The sequence below is a fragment of the Cephus cinctus genome, unplaced genomic scaffold (genome assembly GCF_000341935.2).
Source record: "Cephus cinctus unplaced genomic scaffold, Ccin1 Ccin1_scaffold0087, whole genome shotgun sequence".
Lineage (NCBI taxonomy): Eukaryota > Metazoa > Arthropoda > Insecta > Hymenoptera > Cephidae > Cephus > Cephus cinctus.
The window spans coordinates 1,265,331-1,284,837 of NW_014332826.1; the positions used below are offsets into that span (position 1 = coordinate 1,265,331).

Sequence of the window (19,507 nt, forward strand, 5' to 3'; positions counted from 1 at the left end):
CGAAACGCTTATTAATCGACGCAGCACATTTTGAATTCAGGGCCGTGCAAGCTAAATATAATTATTTCAGTGACTGGTGGGACGAAAATTTTAATAAACGGAACTAAATTGTATTAAATTAAAGTTGCTCAACGTATAACCTATAGTTCTTACAACGCTAAATGCACGTCTACCAAGCTCATTTGAAATATAATTTTCCTCGTGATCTGAGACTTGCGAAAAATTTCCACGTTTCCTACACCTTGGAATTTCGTTATTCGAAGCAGATGCGCCGTAACTCTCAATGATAAACACCAAGGTCACCCGTTAGGAATTTTGGCCGATTGCAAATTCTACGTGTACCTCTCTCTTATAAAGGGACACTTGTAAAGAGGAACAGCTGTTTCCTAGGGGTTATTACTATCGTCGACGTTTCGCGTCGCGACGCTGCAAACGGATGACGCTCTTGTCGTTGCACCGTTATTCGCAGGTTTTCCATGTTTACGAAAAAGCTTCGCGTCATTCACCCGGACATAAATAGCGACAGTAACGTCGAAGTGGAGTGGAAAATTTCGTGGGTTAGGGCGAACGTCTAGGGCAGGTGAGTGTAACGTTCGAGATATCCTACCGTGACGGTCCGATCTGTCGGAAATCATAGATTCCGCATTTATATTGTTAATCGACCAATTGCTCGCAATAATATTATTCTTCGAGTTCTCGCCAATTTTTCGCTATCAAGTTAGATTAATGCTTAACTGCATTGCCAGTATCTGTGATACATGTTGAACGAGAAAGTTTATGCCGTTTGGCAAAGTTCTCATCGAAATTTGGCACGTAGCATCCAGTACCTGCTGATGATGCATTCGATGCATTCTCATGACAGTAATTAACGCCTTGTAACAATTACGATCAATAAACTGTCTTTACGCAATACATGTTCCACGTGTCTGAAAATTTCTCATACTCTTTCAAGCCAAATATCCTATATAATTATCGCGTACTTTTACCGTAAAAAATCTATAAGCACTGCTATAGCTAGTTTTGAAAAATTTTATAAAAAAAAGTATCCAAGTGCACGAATTTCAGTCGTTGATTTCACAAGCAATATTTAAATCCATAGGTCACGTGTCGAAATCGCTACTTGAGCGCCTCGACGATTTCGAGATAGTGCATATGTTACCACATATTCGACACGCATGATGATCCTTGTCAAAATGTTTCGACCCACTTGGATGCTGTGGTAGAACGCGAGAAAAAAAATTCAAGAATGAGATCTCTTTCCGTATGCGAATTTGGTATTCATTGATTCCTATAGAACGTACAAGACAGAAGGGCCATTGCGGTAGCGGCTGATCTTGCGAAACGATAAATTGCGCCTGGCGCATCCTTTTGCTTCATCTTGTAGCATTGAGCACGACTTTTATGAGATTCCCCGGTAAAGGATAGATGTGTTGCTAGATAGACGCAGACAAGCAAGCAAGATCCAAAGTGAAGGATGTTTCGCAACGACCTCAAAGGCTGTCCCGGAGTGGAGTCTATCGATTTATTTTCCAGGCGTGGTTCAGTGCCTGTAAAAGACCGCCCGTTGAGGATTTAACGTGTCGACTCTTCTGCTGATAACATACGGCTAACGTTCCACTTCCGGGAAATAATTCTACTGACTTCGGCCGAGCCATCCTGTGAAACTAAATATATTGCGAGCTTCGGTTAAACGCGTTGCAATACTTGACCCGAAGCGCTCAATGCTTCCTAGTCCGGTTCTAGGGACTTTATTCGCTAGGCCAAGGTACGACGACCTGTACTGGTGACACGGTTCTTTATTCCTGGACTATCTATAATTTGTAAAACAACTAATTCATAAAACTCAAGCGATATCTATGCGTAAGATGAACGTTGGCTAAGGGATTTTCTTAGTTTGTGAGATGCTGTATGATTTTGAAAATTTATCATGGACCAGTCTATGATGGGTCTAAGGCATTGGCTCCTGGCTGAGGACGTTGATCCGCGTAGCGTGTAAATAAATTATCTTTCTTAAACAAACACGTGACCAGTTAGTATGTATACTCTGACTTCGATGTGAATTCAGAGAATGAAAGTACAGCTGCCAGGAACGCCCTCGAATTTTCTACCCACTGAACTCAGCCGGTGAAATAATCAGTGAAAGTGAAGATCGACTTTGAAATTTTCTTCTTTATTCATAATTATTATCAGTATCGTTTGGATGGAGTATAAATGATATCGATTGTTGAGATATTTTTTTTATCATGACGAAGCCTTTATTCTTTCTGAAACGTCGTCTGGAGAGGGCAAGGGGGCACGGAACCTTATCAGCTTCGCTGAATGATCTTGCAGCACACTTTGAAGTGTGCTCCAAGAAGTGGCAATTACCAAGCTACCGGGTGTGCCCGAATTCCGTGTCAAAGAGACTGGGATTATTTAAATGGGATCTCACGACAGACGAATAGCTGTTCTCGCTCCCTCGGGATACTTTAGCAGTCCCAAGAGACGAGAGAAGTCACTCTGAAAGCCTGACTCTAATGATCCCCGCAGGGACTTTCCTGGGACATGTAGAAAGTGAAGCACCATAGGGAATCTGGTATCACGATGTACGTGAACAAGCGGTAGCTTTCGCAGGCCTTGGATTTAATAGGAAGACACGTGGCAGTGAATCACTTGTATATTTTCATAGTCAAAAGCTTTGATTACCATAGAGTTTAATACTTTCATCGCAGGTAGACAGACAGCTGGGTAATAGAAAGAGACGCCGAGGGCATTTTGTTAGTTTTTCGATATTTCTAAATATCGAGTTGCGTGACTACATAAATACGTGCCTGTGCGCATGCGCCCTGATTTAAACTTTATTTACACTTAGCAATGGAGAAATGTGTTGCGGTTATTCGATTATTCGTCTTTTCATTTTAACCCGTGTATTCGCGCACGAAACGCACACGCGTGCAAACCTCGTGAGGACGTTCGTGCGTGCGTGGCTATTTACAAAAATACACTTAAACCACTGCGCTATTTCCAACTGGCTGATCGATTCACCAGCATATTTTCAGAATGTACCCGACCTTGTCGGCCATTGTGGTTTTTCGTTTTACGATGTCAGATGGATAATTGAGATGTCACCGTTGAGTAATATACCGGTGGACACGAAAAGAAAATAACAAAGATTATAATTCCCCACGTGAATTACGTAATTGATTACAAAGTCACGCATTCGCCACTAGGACTTTGTATAAAATTAAAATTTCACCTGGTGCGGTCGAGAACTCTAGACTGTGAGGTCGCTGACATCGGAGTCTATCCGAAACTCAAAAGTTTTGCCGATCTGGGTTGAGTGGCACGTAAATAATCGCACATGTCAATTCGGCCTAAGTATAGCTGAACATTAAAGCACAGCTGTGTACGTGCCTTAAACTTTACGCAGTCGCGCTTCGTTGCAGCTTTCAGCTAGCTCGACAGCATGGAAATTGGCTTGAAATATTTTACATGAACATTTCCGATTTCACTTGTATCGCGTAATAAGATTTTTTGGAAATAAATAAAAATAAATATTATTGTTATATTATATTTATATATTGTTTATATACACATCTATCAACAATTTTGAAAACACTCCCATCCTCTGACGTCTGCACGTCTTTGACGTGGAAATGTAAAAATAAATCTGTTGCACCAAGAAAAAAAAATACTTTTAATATTACGTCAAAAAATTGCTTATTATATCAGGACTGTTTTTACGAATACAAAATTTTATCAATACCATCGTTTTTCATGCTCGCTCAATTTTTCACTACTGATATTGACTCGTCTCTCTCATGACGTATAACTGTCGTAATTGGTATTCCTAAGATTTCAAATACGTTCCGGCTGTTCGTATGTCCATAGAATGTCTTATGTCCACCAAGAAACACGTACGATTTAATTGCCGATTACAAAGTCGTAACGTTATTGTCGATGCGTGCTCGCTAAGGGTTATGTATAAAGGATGATGGAAAAGAAAGAGAAACACGAGAGCTCGTGTAAGGAGCGACGCATCGCTTGGAACAAAGTCTGTGACGTCCCTTGAATTTTCTACGACCCCTTTGTCTTGGGCATTCGTCATTCCGCAACGTGATACATGGAAAGCGGAGACACCTTGCATATTAATCGCAACAAAGAGAAGAAATTCCCCCTCGCTGTTGGAGGATAAAAATAGAAGGTGACTTGAGATTAACAAAGGATCCAGAGAGGAAGGACGGGACGCTTGGGATTACTGTATGATCCTTAGGGAGAGTTCACAACAACAACGCCGATGGGTTCGTTTTAATAAGAAGAAAGAAAAGTGTTTTCATTGCTTGGTATGCGAATTTGAAATCGTGGGCAAAAATTAGAATTCCCGTAATGGCCGCCAAGCCACCTATTTACGGAGCGGGTTCGAAATACTTGGACTCCGTTGACAAAGGTCAGTAAGAGCTGAATCAGGATCTATGCGATCTTAGTCTTATTGTTGGATGTACACATTGGATATAGATATATATAGCTGTTATTTAAATAGAATCTATATGTTATATCGGTGCATAATTTTAAATTTTTATTTCTATCCGGTTCACGTATCGTATGTTCTAGATTACTCTTTTTTTTTTTTCATTTGCATCCCACGAATAATATTGGATCTAGCGTCCGTAATGACTTTATCCGGCACGCTGAGATCGCATCCTTGAACACGGGAGTGGGCGGAAGGCGGTACTAATTTGTGATTTAGCCCTGAAAACTGGAGCAAAGCGACGATAAAGCGTTTCGCGAGCCACGTGGATATTGCAAACGTAGGATGATACATGTGGATCCAGATGTCCTATGAAAATAGTGTCAAATTCTATATATATGCATGTAGATACATTACGAAATTCTTAGAGTTGCTAAAATCTGTTGTAGCAGTTACCTTCTGTCTGACATGACAAGAATCCACCTACTTTCTGACGTGCTGATCCACGGAGGCTGTACGGTATTTTATAATCCGATATAAACTCTTCTTCTTTGCATTACTACAATGACACGATATTGGCGAATATTTATGAAAGTCCCTAGTACTGTGTGCGTGAATTGTTATGTTTCGTCACGCTAGCTTGGTCAACGTCTCTACCGACACGTGTGGGAACCAAAGTGACAGGCAAATCGACAGTATAGGTACCTTTGTACAATTACACGTAAAATAATGTAATCGATTAAATAATTTAATTAGTTTTTTCTTATCAATTATTCAAATTTTCAGTATTCTTACTGATACTAGAATTATCGTTTTTTAATCACGAGAACGTTCTTCCTTGATTTTAAAATGGCCCTTATTGGACGCAGGCAGCAATGTAAATGTCACGGCTACCATTCGCCTCAGAATTATATTTGTACCGCGGTTAATTTTACATTATGCTATTATTAAGGATCGCGTATCGCGAAATTATAATAACAAACTTTGCGTCTTATCGAGATAAGATAAAAATTATCGATTTCGACTCTGTAAATTATTCCGACCCCAATCGGTAAATTCTCACTGCTCCGGTTGGTAATTAGCCACGTTATCCGACCCAATGTAGGCAATTGTTGTTAGCGCGTATAGAGTATACGTGTTCTGTTTCTTCCATGCTAAACTCTCACGGTGAAACTCGCGTGGGAAGTTACTCAGGAATATATCCTATTTTTTGCTCTTTCAAGTTTCTCCAGATTTTCCTTTTCACCGGATACCACGAAATTTCACATTTTATTAAAAACAAAACATTCTTTAAATATTTCCCATGCTCAAGTGTCTGCATACCTGCAACAGCCTTCGACTGAAAAACATAAAGATTTCTTAACTCATCATTCTCCATTCATGAATCACGGACCGGCAGCCAATGTTACTCCATCGCCAAGACTATCTCCTATCTCCCGTAGAACGTCGTGTCTTTTGACAAGAGCAAATAAATATTGCCACGGTTTTCAAAGTGATATCATCCTCGCAGTGTGGTCTCGCATGATCTCATCAGACGGCAGGGCAGGCTCATAATATTCTATCCACGTTTCACAATTAATTACACTGGAATTTTCCTATATCCTAGAATCGTTCAATACAGCTTATCGTTACGACGATATTGATTATTGACCTTTGGCTTTCAAGAATTAACATATCGTTAGTAGACTGGTCATTTGATCTATGATAAAATAGACTTGAACGTAGTCACGAGTTGTTCGTTCCCATCGTCCCCACTGTCACGCTTTACAATACCACTCCTCGTACGCTACTCTCCGCGACTTCCAGCATAACACTCAGTTGTTTAGTGCCATTCGCTCCAGCAGTTTCACCTTCGAACTTGTGCTATCCTTCGTCGCAGTGTTTCTTTTACATTTAACGCGTTCGGTTTTCACGCCGTAATACCTTTTCTTACGTGCAAAACAATTGGCTCCTGTTTTACGTATAAAGTCTTGGGTTGAAAAATTTGTTACGGTATTTACGTACAACAACCTGAACAATTGTGGTGTTTACGTAAAACTAAAAAGTACATATTTTCAAGGTAAATATCTTGTAAATGTATATAGAGACATAAGATTAAATAACATAGTATGTATACTGAGATATAATATTTCTGATCACTGACCTGCCTTAAGCGTGACTTCACGTTTCCGGCCTCGCACGTGCTTCTACGATCGATACGTGAGCGCGAGATTAAATTTGCAAATTCACAGGGAACGTAAAGTCTTATGGTACATAAATTATGTTTATAGATACGAAGTTTGAGTTCTGTTTGAATTCGAGTTGGTGTATTTGATAATTGGAACTTTGGAACTGGAGTAACTACGTATTCGATAGATACTTTCAAATTCTTTAACTCCCCATATTTGGCTGCCCTGCTTCGCGCCTCGTGCCAAGACCTGAACAGGGTTTTGAAATTTAGAGTTATAAGAAGTTTTTATTTAGACGTTGTCGATTAGTACTTAAACGGAATTTACGAAAATTGACTTTAATTTATTGTGGAAAGATTTTGTTTCAAAAGCAATTTTGACTTTCGTCATTAAGCAATTTTGGCGTTATCCACTCTACGATTAAATTGATGGGAAAGCGTGCCGTGTCTTTCCTTCTGTATAGGTACTGCCAATCCGAGAATAAGATTGGTCACGCCGGTTCCGCTCGATTTTAGTTGATACCGATCAGCACGTTTGACATAATGACCCAGTCTCGGGTACATTGCCTCTATTACACTTTCCCAATCGTTGATCTATATAGTACAACCAATAAGTAAAATATTCCCTGAATCAGTGAAATTGATAAAAGTGATTTTTTTTCTTGATTTTTCATTAAATGCAATCCAGGTAAAACATGGAGTAGGATCGTGATGAATATTGCCGATGGCGTTAGAAGTGAAAGGAAGCGTATAAGTGAAATCAGAATTGATCAAGATCGGAACTTCAATCCTTAAATGGTCGAGGAACCTTATGAACCATTGTCAAGTAACACGTAACTTGCATAATCATTTGGTCCAAGTAACAATAATATTTGCGCAAAATGCTATTCCGCAGTATATAATCAAACCATGAAAGATTTCAAATAAATTAAATTTCCGTTTTAATATTCACAAAAAAATTCAAATGATTTTTTTTTTTTAATAATCACTACGGTCCACAAGTATCTCTCAGCAGCTTACGAGTCTGCTATCGATAAGTCTGAAAAGTAACCAGTTCACCCGTCGAAGTTAACACGAATGTACAAGCGCGTAAACAATAAGGATTGCTTATTTAACAGTTGAAAAAATGTAAACTGCGTAATGCAAATGGGGTCAATCGTAAATTGATGATGCGTATCTCGGCTGCATCCATGCAGGTTAGTAAGTGCATTACACTATGCGTAAGTAACGGCTACATACATAATAAATAAGTAGCGGTTGGGAAGATCATTACCGTTATCCTGAAGTAGGTACCAACCATTGCGTAATGCCATAAGGTGCATTAATGGTCCAGCTGCTGGTAATCGACTCCAGGTATTACAGCGTACGTCTTTACTCATTCATCGTAAGTCAGTATGTCATCGGATAAGCAAGTGCGTCTGATTAACTCGCAGTTGTGTCCCAGTAGTGGAACGTCAGTTTCTAATATGCAGATGGGAGAGATCAGAGGGACAGGAATTACCGTGTGACCTCGAATACTAACAGAGGCTTTATGGGTTTGCAGTCAGACGAATCTTGGGAGCAGTACCAATATCTAGATAAAATATATTCTATGCATATTTGTGGGAACCATCGACCTATGTTGGAGAAAAATGAGGTTTCAGTTTCGGACGTAAAAAAATTCGAAATTCGAGTTGTAACGAAAATAAATTTTCGTTAGTAGGACCGAGTCGGAAAAGTGTGGCAAGTACCTGCCGTAGCTCAGTAGTCAGAGCAGTCGACCGGTAATCGAAAAGTCGCCGGTTCGAATTCCGGTCCAAACTTCCCGCATTTATTCCGGATCGTTCCTTGAAAATAACCCATCTGCCGGGCTATTATTGAGTATTGAATTTTTGAATTGTAAGATACATGAAGATTATGGCAATAATTTACATACCGACGAACGCAATACTAATATTCAATGCATACGTATATTAGTATATTTTAGGGGGCGATATGACTATGTTATTGTATAATATGGAGTGAAACTTAATTTTTCTTAGTTTGTACTAAGCGATTAGCATTGGGTTAAAGTGGCGGCTTTTCTTTGAATTTCGAAGGGTTGTTTATACTGGATATACATGTGTATGCATATAAAGATACCAAGGATGGTTTTATCGGTTCTAGATGGGATGTTATCTGGTAACGGTTCTCGTAGGAGAACCGCAAAATAGAGGTAAAAGGATAAAAGTCAACGGGAAGAGCGGCGTCCCGTAGAGAAATGAATGAGAACGCTCTAAATATATTCCATCTTTTATGGGCGGCCGGACAAGTCTTTTAATTCTCTTTCTTTGGACGTCCGGGACTTTGCCGTTGTTGCTTGGCTGCCATCACAAGCGACTGTACCAACAACGCCAATTTTATTTTAATCACACGCCTCCGCGTTCGCCACGCAAGTTTAAGATTCTTCGACTCGCAATTCGCACGCCTGTTGCTCGTCCCATCAGACGCCATAACGCTCGTGTCATCTTTTCTTTTTAATTTTTTTTTCTATTTTCTTACCTTTTTTTCTGACGGATGGATCAGGGTTCTGTGGATGAGCTAATAGCGTTACAACGATCGAATTTTTATTGGATTTTTCCACGACGTCCCACTGCGTCGTTTGCAACTTGGAAAACAAACGCTTTGTTTTGGTTACTGATATTATTAGAAGATAGACGCAACTGCTCGCGCAGTTTTACAAATATATAGAAAATTTTATTCGATAATTAAATCCCTTGGTAACCACGTTGAATAGAGTTCGGATAATAAATAACGATCACAATTATGTTTGTAGATGGATAAAACGTATAGGCAGTTTCGCGAAAAATTTTGATAGTAATTCTAACAAGTACTTGTCTAGCATGCCATTATTTTAACCGATTCATGTCATCGTATACGTTAATATATACACGTCATGTGTGTACGATAAAATTCTACAAAGCAGCATTAGCAATATTAAAAAGAATAATGAATGCTACAGTACTAACTTTTTTGTATTATACTTATTGTCAGCCAATTTGTCGCTTTCCAAGTATTCGTCTGATTCATTGTAAGCGTAAACGTTCGTTACGTTGGTTGGTGCTAGGATTCGTTTTATGAGCGCTTGAGGGAGTAAATTAATTTGAGAAAAGAAAGCTTTGCTCCTGAGTCGAGTAGTCATTATTAATACGGGCCTAGGTCACGGGCGGCAGATCTTAGTTGGTACCGGCTAGTTAGTTCGCGAGAAGGCCAGTGGCCGCGCTCGTGCTCACTATAAATAATCATGGCGCAGGGATGTCCAAGTATAGCCCGTTGGGAGGATGCCAGCCTGCGAGGAGGCCTCAGCTATTTCTGTTCCTGTCGCCGCTAGCGCTACCGCCCGAGGGACTCTAATCAAAACTGCGTTACCGCGAGAAGTCTGCCATTTTTTGGATTGGCCACTTCCTGCCCTTTATTCACACTGATCTTGACCGTTATCTGGATAAGACGAGGCGATATTGTAATTTGGAATTTTGACGCTTGCTTTATTGGCGTCACTTGTGTACGTCCTGTAAATGCGTTATCGACCGTCGGTTCTGTAGTACATATAGGCAGTATATATATATTATATAGATATCGAAATTTTACACAATTGGCGTCTTAAATAACGAATAGGACGTTCAAATTATGGATGATAATAATGCTTAGCTTTTTTGCAAATCGAATGTTTTAGGCAACTTGGATATGGAGTGCTGATGAGTGCTCGTTGATGTTTGTTTATTTTTTGTTGGCACAACAACGGAAAAATTTAAGGATTGTATGATTACCTTAGTTTTTTAATTCTTTCATATTCTCGTCGTGAAATGTAATTTTTTAATATTTAATTATATCGGAGGATAATACTTGCGTAGGTGTTTAAAGAGTATTTGCTTAACTGTTTTAGATACTAGAGGATAATTAAGTTAAATATAGATAACTATTTTCACAATTTTGCATCAGCTGTTTTGTGCCATTGAAATAGAATGATGTGGGTATCTCTTTAAAGGGACTAGAGAGTAAATCCTAATGTCATATTGAAATATTGTTATTTATAAGAATATATTATTAATACGTATTCAATTTATATATAAACGTAGTGCATGCAAATTTTTGCAAGGTGTACTATTACTTACATAATATTTTTATGCGCCAAAATATTGTACGCATCGCATGCCTTTAATTCTCAATCATTTCTTTTCAAAATCCTTGTCAGTAATTGTAGAATTTACAGAAATATGCGTGCACTACACTGCGATAAAAACAATGCATTCATTCTGTGTAATATTTATGATTTTCGTGATATGAGATTCAAAATAGCAATTAAAACTCCTGTTTCCTTAACGCTTTCACTGATTAATTAAAGGGGAAGAAAGAGCAAAATGGCCGTCGATTTGTTGGCTTCGTCTGTCAAGCGGTCAATGTATCTGCTACAATCACATATACAATTCTGATAATATTAAAATTTAGTTGTTCTACCGTAATTTTCAATTTATACTGCAAAAAAAAGTGTATAGACAAACAAAGTTCCAAACCATGTCTAACAGCTGTAATATTCCGAAGTACGGAGCTGTATGTACGCGTTGAGAAATGAATTTAAAAATAGAAAAGCCATGCTGCGGTATTGCAACCTGCTGTCAAACTTTTGGCGGGAAACAAACCGTACGAATGAATATTTCAATAATAAATTTTGGCGAGTAACATAATAATACTAACTTCTTACCGTTTATTGTACAATTACTGGTGAAGAAATTTCATAAGCGATAATCGTGTTTTCAAATGAACCGCCATGCGTGCTAACGGCGTTAAATCTGCGCAAGGCAAGTACTCTGCCGACATTTTCTATAGGCTAAGCCTATACCATGAGCCTATACCACGTTTATTATAATACTTCAGTGAACGATACGACATTACTTGAAGAATCTTACAGTGAAGTTATAGATTAGATTGAGGATAATTAGACGTATCTCGGCCAATCGAACTATCAATTAGATAGGACGCAAAGGTTATCTCGATAACGTTAATAGAATTTATACAAAAAAGATAAGCTCTGACAGTGTGCGGTTGTCAGGATTCACAATCTTATCGTGAATATAGTATAGGCTTGTAAAGGGCGCTGCCGCATTCGTGAACTGGTCAGTAAAGTGTGTGTCTGTGATAAAAAGTGGGTGAGGTTTTTAATTTCAAAGGTTTTGACAAGATTTGTAGCTGGGAGAATCACATTTTCAGGGGATACCATAAAGGTAGATTAATACATGTTTAATTAAAGGCCAATTAGCTAAGGCACGATTAATTTCTTAGTGACTCTGATGTTGCGTAGGTTGTCAATTTGGCAAACAAGTTGTCAATGAAAATCAATCCCAAATTATTCAGGTCAGAGGGCATCAGCCGCTTTGGAAGTTTGCCGAATTTAATTTCCAATCGCTCACTCGTCCATCAGTCGATTACGAGCTTTCTTTGCATTGAGGATGCTCATTTTCGTGGAAATATTGAATTTTCAGAGACCGTAGCGTCTAGCTTGTCACATAGAATTTCTTTGCACTTTTGTTTTGAGTAAAATGCGTTGACGGTAGTTGCGAATTAATGCCTTTTTTCCAATTTCAGTTTTGTTCTTTTTGTTTTCTGACTTTTTTTTTCATTTGTGTGGAAAATGAACGTCTTCTCTGTGACAACAAAAGCACCGGATAATTCATTGTTCTCTTTAATTCTCTAAAGTCTAATATTAAGATATACTGTGTCCCAGACTAAATAAGATCAGTGCTTATTATTTGCCTAAATGTTCTATACTTGGGAACGGGTAGTGAGTGCTTTAACGCTCGTGGTTAAACATGAAATACATTTATTACATATGTAATATATGTAAAAATTTGTAAATCAGTGAATGTAAAAGATTGAATACTATTATAAATGATTAATTAAATTAATAAAAGAGAGAAATTCAATTTGATTTTCTACATATGTGGATATATGGATATTACTATTTCGAGGAACTTTATATTTATTCAAACAGTACTATTAATTATGGCCTAAAAAATTATGAAATTACTGGAATAAATAGTTATAATTTAACAGGCCTTGGTATCGTATCTGGAGTAGTAAATCTTACGTAATTCAATACTCTCAATGACATTATTATATTTTTTGTAATTTGTTAAAAATATTTGTGTATTGGACAATATTTGACTGTTGTATAATCTGATATCACCTGCACCAAAATGTCTCGTCGACAATCCATTGCCTGGGAATTGTTAACAGATCGGCGTATGTCTCGTGATTTTCAGACATCAGCATCAACGAAAACAACCACCATGACAACTGCAGCTAAGCTATATGGCAAAGATTTGAGCGAGTATGACGATGTTGATGTTGATGAGTTACTTTCTCAACTTTCTCCTGAAGAGATCAACATACTAGCCAAAGAAGTTGATCCTGATGTAAGTATAATTATAACTCTCAGCGACTGCATACTATATATAAAATACTATAAAGCAAATTAATTATTTTCTCAGGACAGTTTCATGCCACCATCACAGCGTTGCAGCTATGAGTGCGACAAGGATCCCACGGGACCGCTCAACCGCAAGAAACTTATTGATCACATCAACAAACAGGCTCTGGAGACACCTGATATTCCAGAACTGAAGCCTTATGTACCAGGCGTTGTCCGTGGTAAAAAAGTAAGCATCCAATTCCTCATATAAATAACGCGTGTGATTTTTCATTTCAAAAAGTATGACTAACAACGACGATGACTAACGATCATGTGTAAATTTGATGTAGTGAAAAATTTGCTAATAGCAATGTACTGTGAATAAGGTGTGAACATAGCAAGGCGTCAGATTGCCTATTTCTACATATAAGCTTCTCATTTTTATGTAACAGCCTCGAAGGTCTTCACTTACCATGTGTGAAGATATATCGTTAAGGTTCTAATACCATGAAATATATTAAGAATGTGTTATACAACAAATATATGAAATGAGACAAATGAAAAGAAGTTTTTTGTGTGGCGATATGTATGTTTTTATTTTATCTTTGTTCAAGTGGGTACCACCACCACAAGATAATACGAAAGAAAAGGAAGCGGATGAACAAATCGCCATTGATCTGGGTGATGAGTATGAACACGCTTTATCTTCTGCTACCCAAGAAGAAATCATCGATCTTGCCGGTACATAGACAAATCTCGATTCGTTGAAATTCTCTATCTCATTTCCAAGAAATCAAGATCGAATAATAAATATTATCATATCTATTATTCACAGCTATTCTTGGTTTCCATTCGATGATGAATCAGGATCAGTATCACGCCTCTCTCTTGAACTCTGGGCAACCGGTTGGTCTGGGTTGGGATGGAATTACAAAGGCTAGTCAACCAAAGGCTTATCCAATGGAACCGCCAAACAACACAGATGTCGATGCCACTATCAAACAAGTTCGCGAAGACGATCACAAACTTGTGGATCTGAATTGGAACAATATCAAGGTGAGTTAACAATATTTCTTTGCACAAGAAACAGTTATACCGTAGTTATGTTACAAAATTCTATCTTTATTTCTGCAGAATATTTCGGATGAAAAATTCATTCAGCTGTTTGAAGCTTTGGAGAGTAACACACACCTTGAGTCCTTGAGTTTGACCAATGTAGGACTCACTGACAAGACTGCACTTAGACTGGCTGATGCCATCGAGAAGAACTCCACTCTCAGAGTACTGAAGTAAGTCTTCCTCATGATGCATGGGTACTGATTTTATTTGGTTAAAATCTAAATGCAAAATGTTTTCTTCCAGCGTTGAAACAAATTTCATTAGCCCATCTGTGATAGTGAGGCTCATTAAGGCCCTTCTCAAAACGAAGTCGATCGAAGAGTTCAGATGCTCGAATCAGGTCGGTGTTTAGCAATGTAAAGAATGAAGGACCGATAGATAGTAGAATGCCTATAAAATTCTCATGAACTTTTTTCTTCTCTATGTGTTTAGAGGTCGCAAGTGCTCGGTAACAAAATCGAAATGGAAATCACACAGTTGGTGGAGCAAAATCCTACGTTGCTGCGACTTGGCCTTCACCTCGAATTCAACGATGCAAGACACCGCGTTGCGGCGCATCTACAGCGTAACATCGACAGGAGTGAGTACCATGCAAACATTACGTCCTCATTGCTCCGTAATTTTTTCTCAACCATGCCGAAGAGTACAGTAATGCACGAGAGCCTCGAAATAGAGCGTAGAATACTGCAAAAACGTGTTCGTGACTTTTACGGTCTCATTTTAATACTTCCATATTCATAAATAGCGAATATATTTGTGCTTTATTTCATTGCTGTACTCTCACGAATTCATAGAAAATACCGTAATACGGAAATTGAATCCATACCGTGGAAATTATTCTTACGTTTTAAGTGTCATTCATAGGTCGTCGATTGGCAGCAGGAAGGAAAATTGTACCAACAAAAGGATAAACACTCAATACTTCTATTGGATAATTAATCAAATAGTTTTTCATAGATTTCTGATGGTTTCCTGCAGACGCTGTCGACATACATAAATGTGACTGTCATCTGATTTTTTTTTTTTTAATGTTAGTTACATAATAATCGTATCTTGCACAATGAATATATCTAGTTTATATTCTGACCTACATATTATCCCTTGACCGAGCGACTGACATTAATTCAACGGCCAAACAGTCGCTATATTTAAAGTTAGAGGGATTTCATGACACCTCCGAATAGCGACTGTTTATAAAGGATTAATGTCGTCCGTGTTATAATATGGTCAATATTCATACGTTCTTTATTGTTCTGGACATTTTTTTATTTAGATGGAAGCAACTGTATGGGAGATTATTGGAGAGGAGACTATACGACCAAATGCTTCTAAGTTTCATTAATTGCTTCGTAGTCTCATATAGTGCTTTTACTTGCCACTCATCATTCATCCAATCATCCCGCAATATTCATTCATTATTTATCTAGCTAGCTACGTCGAGGTAATTATAATACCCCGGAATGCACCTATTCGATCAAGAATGAACCTATTTTGGAATTCGTCGTTTGAATTAAGATCGTTTTGATCCCCATTACTATACTCCACGAAGGTCCCATTACCTGGCATATATGGTTAGATACATTTTTTTTTCTTTATTTCATAAGACATCGAACTAATCATTTTCAAAACGCGTGACAAGCCACGATAAAAACGACCACTCGTCATAATAATCAGGCAACACTCAGGATGGTCTACTTTCATTTTTCAGCGAAACACAAAACAGAAGATTAATAGTGTAGTTATATCGGTATGGGTCCGTTGAACATATTCTTTCCTTTGTGTTTTATGTTGCTTTTAAAAGAAGTCGCTTCAAATTGTACCCGGCAGATCAAGCATACATTAGTATATCCAATTTTACGTATATTATATATAAAATATATACGTGTTGCTTATTTTTCTTCATGTGTTTTAAGAACATTGCTTCGAATCACCCAAAAGCAATCCTTGGGATCTTGCGTCTTGACAATCAAATATTACATCTTGTTCAAGATAGCCTGATGAGAATCCAAAATTCCATTTATGTGCTTGAAAACGTTTGCCGCTTACCCCTCGACTGTATCGAATACCAAAAAACCCACGTAGTTGCTGTTATCCGTACTTAGTTGTCAAAAGCAAATGCCATTGTCTCTTATGAATCCCGGAAACGCGTGTCGCCAAAATAGAAAGAAAAATATATGAAAAAAGGTTATCACGAAATATCGCATTCTTCTCTATCTTTAGACGTTTATTTTCATCTACGCAATTAACCCTTCGATTCACTCGTTTCGTTCATTATCATTTATCGTATCGTGTTACCTGTCATCCCTTTTATCACAATTCTAATTCTCCATCAACTGAAGATCGTTCTAACGGTGATTTACGTATCTCGACTCTAAAATTTCACGATATCCGCTACCAACTATGGTATCTCTGATAATTGGTATCTTTGTGTGGCCAGTTTGTCGCGTGGAACCATTGGAACGTGCAAAGACCGTAGCGATCGGCGCGGGTGCTGGCAACTTCTCCGTTCTTCCCCAAGACGCCCTAAAAAAACGAGCGTAGCGCCAACACGCGGCGCCAGTGAGTAGTATTTCAAAAGTCATGGGAAAACAGTGGCTAATTTTTTCCTGACATTTGACGATGTAACGCCAGCAGTATCGGTGATCGTAATTTCCGGCTTGTCAAACGAACGAATTATGATCGTGCTCCGATCTAATGATTGCTCGATTTTCTTTCTTTCCTTTTTTCTTTCCTTCATAACCCAACAGGGGAACGTCTCGTTGCGCTTGTCGTTCACGTGTCACTTATTGTTTATACTTTCTTGCATCGTGCACTCTACAGTTTGCTGCCCCTTAACCCTTCTCCGTCTATGACATCCAAGATACAATATTGTATCACAATTTTATGGGACGGAGAGAGCATGGTCAATAGTTGTATTAACGAATGGTTCCTCTTAAATTCGTGAATCGTGACACTGTACGGTAAACTTTTTATTCAAAAAGAAAAAAAAAAAAAAGTCGGAACCCGATAGATCACTTTCGGTAACAACATTAACCCATCTCATAATTCACCTGAAACAACGTACACTATTCTCCTTCCTGTTAAATCATTATCACCAGCTTCATTAATTTGCCTGGCTGGTACCAGGATAAGCACGTGCTTCTACGTTGGGACACGGCGTGTGTCGTCGTCGGCCAGGATTATTAAGCGACTCTCATCGTTCGAAACATCCACCACAGGAGTCAGTAAAGAAGAACTCAAGAAACACTGTACACAATACACTACTATACAAGCTAGGGCAATTTCACCAGTAAATGAAGACAATTAGGAGCACCTACATCGAATGGACAGCCGCGTTAGAATCACTATGTACAGGTATACTTTACGCGAAGACGTCTATTCGCTTGGGACCCTGTCCATTCGCTGGTGAAGTTTACCCTACATGATTTCCTGTTTTCAGGCACCTCGTAGCCGCTCGTCCGTATTCACTCTGTACCTGCTATGTGTTACACTAAGACAGCAGTCGACTGAGAATCGTCTCCAGATATTGCATATTATTTTTGCGAAAAATTCACACCCAACCTGTCTGTATATGCTGGAGAAGATTCTCAGTCGTGCACTATTATACATTTCATCATTGAGATTGAATATCTCATCGACACTCGAATAACGTACTCACGACACGTATTCTTTCCCTACAGTACGGAAAGACCTAACGCTGCGGCTACAGTTCCGATTCTTTAACATGAACCACAGGAAACCCGACTTAATTCAGTAAAGAAAGGTAGCTACCTAGATAGTCTGGGTATCTTTAGACGGGGCAATGTGTGTCCTGTCTCGTTTTCTCTCTCTGTTCTTTTTTTACAGAAACTCTAACGCGCTTCGCTAACCTGCTTCGTTAGGCAAAACACACTTATCCGGTTAATGAAAAGCAAAAACGAAAATACGACAAGCGGTTCCTTATTTGAAAATTCCTACAGCGTCAAGTTTACACCTTACACGTATGACATATTCGTCGGGTCGCAGGTTGCGTCATTTTATACATGGGCACAAACTTAGTCTGGTCCTTTCTCTCTCTCTCTCACTCTCTCTCTCTCTCTCTCTCTCTCTCTTTGAACAAGACTTCTCACCGACTATTCGCCATGTGCGAATTACTGCAGTTACATGTTAGCGAGCATGCGTTGAAATGTATGTACAGACGAAATGTGCAATGAGAACTTATGCCGAGCAATACAGATGGCATAGATATACTTTGCAGGTATATCTTCACATGTGCTCACTAACTCTGTAGCTGCACTATGTATGCACGGAGCGAATACATATGTAGAGCTATCATGCTGATGAAGTCGTGACGCGTTAATTTCCACACAAAGCATCCACCAGTGGCGTCCGCTTTGCGTGACGTCGTTCCGACGTTTCACGTCAGCCCCGCGGCAGCTTAACGCGTCTCGACGTCTATGTACTATCATCCCCTCGAATGTGCTCTGACGGATTTTACACGCGGTTAAATTGCGCTTTATCTACGTACTGTTATATATATATATATATTCGCGTGCTTGGTAATGATTCGCGAATTTTCATATCGCGTGCACTTTCGCGCACCGCGTCTATCCTCTCTTTGACTTATCTACCTTACGGTTCTCCGTGGAGTGCCGTCAGTGGCGCGTTTTTCGTTGTAGCATCTTTCGAATGACACCTGACAAAATTATTTTCAGCCGGGATGCTTATATCGATTTATTGGACACCCCGTTTAATTGACTATCAGAAGTAATGGCTTTTGTTAGGTGACCCCTTTTGGATAATTTGCAGCTACCAGCCAGTGTGAGCCGTTTGACATCGTAGATCGTATCGTATGAAGTGATTGAACCGACTAATACAAGTTTTCCATTTCAGACATTAATCGCTTTTGTTCGTTACTAACATCTATTAACATTTTTTATGGTGGGTGACTGGTACGACGTGTGCGCACACGAGCGCTCAATTTTCTAGCTTCACCGGGAACCGACAGTTGCTACATATATTTTCGACCAATAATTTAATGTAGCAATAACGAACCTGCGAATGTTCAATGGAAGAGGACCGCCTGGCGAATTATTAATCTGCCTGAAAAATTGTCATTTACAATAATATACGGTCATTGCGGATTTTCCAGGTCGATCCTCGGGGCAAACGGCAATTTCGATAGACTGTCCCTTGCGGCGTAATTTTCTTGTTGCATCAAAGCAATTTAAAAAAAAAAACCGCTCGCTCTTGTTATCTCTTTTTCTCATACCGTAAATGTAATTTCAAATTTCCCCAATGTCTGTACGCGGGTACCTGTCATCCACTGCTTCTCTAGCGTCGTTTTGTCATCGTTTTTTTTTTTTTTTCG

General features: G+C 38.8%; 1 protein-coding gene across 14 annotated transcripts in view; it reads left to right on the forward strand.

Annotated features, from left to right (window-relative positions):
- The window catches only part of LOC107272984 (tropomodulin), a 48,360-nt gene that overhangs the window by 18,406 nt on the left and 10,447 nt on the right, over positions 1-19,507 (forward strand). For 5 of the 14 annotated variants that reach the window (XM_025090114.1, XM_015750736.2, XM_025090140.1 and 2 more), the window contains 8 exons: positions 12,890-13,042; positions 13,118-13,285; positions 13,653-13,779; positions 13,874-14,094; positions 14,173-14,327; positions 14,401-14,497; positions 14,590-14,737; positions 16,595-16,716. In XM_025090114.1, the coding sequence (XP_024945882.1) occupies positions 12,890-13,042; positions 13,118-13,285; positions 13,653-13,779; positions 13,874-14,094; positions 14,173-14,327; positions 14,401-14,497; positions 14,590-14,737; positions 16,595-16,698 (1,173 nt within the window). In that variant the 3' untranslated portion in view covers positions 16,699-16,716. Of the gene's footprint in view, positions 1-6,182; positions 6,507-12,889; positions 13,043-13,117; positions 13,286-13,652; positions 13,780-13,873; positions 14,095-14,172; positions 14,328-14,400; positions 14,498-14,589; positions 14,738-15,430; positions 15,599-15,865; positions 15,905-16,594; positions 16,717-17,283; positions 17,512-17,837; positions 17,921-19,507 lie in introns of those variants that run through there. The other 9 variants (XM_025090123.1, XM_015750747.1, XM_015750789.1 and 6 more) reach the window with 7 other exon arrangements.